The following is a 2169-nucleotide window of genomic DNA, read 5'->3' as shown; positions in this document are numbered from 1 at the left end:
AAAAAAGCCTTACGACTCACAGTGGCAAGTACCGAAGTGGCATCTTGCTCACAATTCTTTTCGCGCCTTTCAACTACTTGTTCTCCATGGATTCGTCCTATTGATCTTAGCCGGTGTCCTGGGTGTGGGGAAAATAAAGTAAGGGCCGTCCCGCTACAGCGACAAGCTTTTGAAAAACCTCTGCGTGGGCATGGCAAATGTCCAACATCGCGGTGTACCGCATGTGGGGCTAGTTATGGTGCTGCCGACCTTGTAGAATCTGTCATTCAACGGGAGGCGAGAGCAGTCGATATACCTGTTAGCCAGCTCAGCGACGATTCTATCCGCCATCTGATAGCAATGCCGCCGTCACTTGACTTATTTACTACTCATGAAAACGAAGCAGCTCTCTTGGAATCAAAGGTTTTGATAAATTATCAGACACACAGCTGGAATCACGCGAAGTCGTGTTTTAAACCAAGTAAGCTTACACCTGATGGTAAAATATGCAGAATGTTCTTTCCTAAAGAAGTCACTGCGCAAACGGTTTGCTCTCCTCGTGGAGAACTGCACATACGGCGGTCCATTGGAAGTGAGTATTTAAACACCTACGTACCTGTGGTCAATTCGGTCCTGAAGATGAATCATGACATAAAATTTTTAAGTGCCGGTGAAGGTATGGCTTTCACATTGCCTCTTGGTATTCGCACGAGTGCGAATCTTTTCTTTCCCCTATTATTTAATGTTCTGTAAACAGGGATCGAGAAGGCATATTACATGATGAAATACACGACCAAAGCAAAGAAAGAAAGCAAAGCTGAGCGGTACCGCAAACGCTCGGAAGGCATAGTGATGATGGACGTGCCACTATAAGCTCGAGAGCCTCGCATCAGCCAAGACGAAGCCTTCGTATCCCCAATAATATCGACTTTCTTCTTTTAATACATACACTTAATCGAACTTATATTTCGTACTCACGCCAAATCAATCCAATTGCTGACAGCGCGCGAACTTTCATTTTGCAGTGCCTCATCACAGCACGAAATGCCAGCGACCATGAAAAAATGAACCAGATCTGTAATGTAGCTCGAATGTGTGAATATATTCGTCTATACAAGATAATTTACTATATGCAAGTATATACTATGTATCAGGTTTTTTTATGTGGACCCATGGGGATGGGTCAACATTTTTAGATTTCATAAAAATCCAAGAGGTTATTAGCGATCCTCTCAAGAGAAACAGCGCAGCCATGGGTCCTGATACTTCCTGCGGTTTAGATAAAGCACAGCAGATTGATTGCACCATTCGCCTCCCTTCCAGGATAGGATCACTTGCGGCACAGCTCCTGGAAACTGCATTATCAAAGGCATGTATGTGAATCGCGAGGGTATTTTCCACTTCGGTTTGCGCCTTGGTCGTGTATTTCATCATGTAATATGCCTTCTCGATCCCTGTTTACAGAACATTAAATAATAGGGGAAAGAAAAGATTAGCACTCGTGCGAATACCAAGAGGCAATGTGAAAGCCATACCTTCACCGGCACTTAAAAATTTTATGTCATGATTCATCTTCAGGACCGAATTGACCACAGGTACGTAGGTGTTTAAATACTCACTTCCAATGGACCGCCGTATGTGCAGTTCTCCACGAGGAGAGCAAACCGTTTGCGCAGTGACTTCTTTAGGAAAGAACATTCTGCATATTTTACCATCAGGTGTAAGCTTACTTGGTTTAAAACACGACTTCGCGTGATTCCAGCTGTGTGTCTGATAATTTATCAAAACCTTTGATTCCAAGAGAGCTGCTTCGTTTTCATGAGTAGTAAATAAGTCAAGTGACGGCGGCATTGCTATCAGATGGCGGATAGAATCGTCGCTGAGCTGGCTAACAGGTATATCGACTGCTCTCGCCTCCCGTTGAATGACAGATTCTACAAGGTCGGCAGCACCATAACTAGCCCCACATGCGGTACACCGCGATGTTGGACATTTGCCATGCCCACGCAGAGGTTTTTCAAAAGCTTGTCGCTGTAGCGGGACGGCCCTTACTTTATTTTCCCCACACCCAGGACACCGGCTAAGATCAATAGGACGAATCCATGGAGAACAAGTAGTTGAAAGGCGCGAAAAGAATTGTGAGCAAGATGCCACTTCGGTACTTGCCACTGTGAGTCGTAAGGCTTTTTT

General features: G+C 44.8%; 1 protein-coding gene across 1 annotated transcript; it reads left to right on the top strand.

The window, feature by feature from the left end:
* Positions 1 to 618: 618 nt before the first annotated feature.
* On the top strand, positions 619 to 852 carry PPTG_24201 (hypothetical protein; the record flags this gene model as incomplete). The annotated part of the gene is made up of 2 exons (XM_008915684.1): positions 619 to 655; positions 737 to 852. 2 exons carry the CDS (start codon positions 619 to 621, stop codon positions 850 to 852), a joined length of 153 nt encoding a protein of 50 aa, XP_008913932.1.
* Between the last annotated feature and the right edge of the window lie 1317 nt (positions 853 to 2169).

This window comes from Phytophthora parasitica (genome assembly GCF_000247585.1).
Source record: "Phytophthora parasitica INRA-310 unplaced genomic scaffold supercont2.74, whole genome shotgun sequence".
NCBI classification, from domain to species: Eukaryota; Oomycota; class Peronosporomycetes; order Peronosporales; family Peronosporaceae; genus Phytophthora; species Phytophthora nicotianae.
This window is presented reverse-complemented; position numbering and strand designations above follow the sequence as displayed.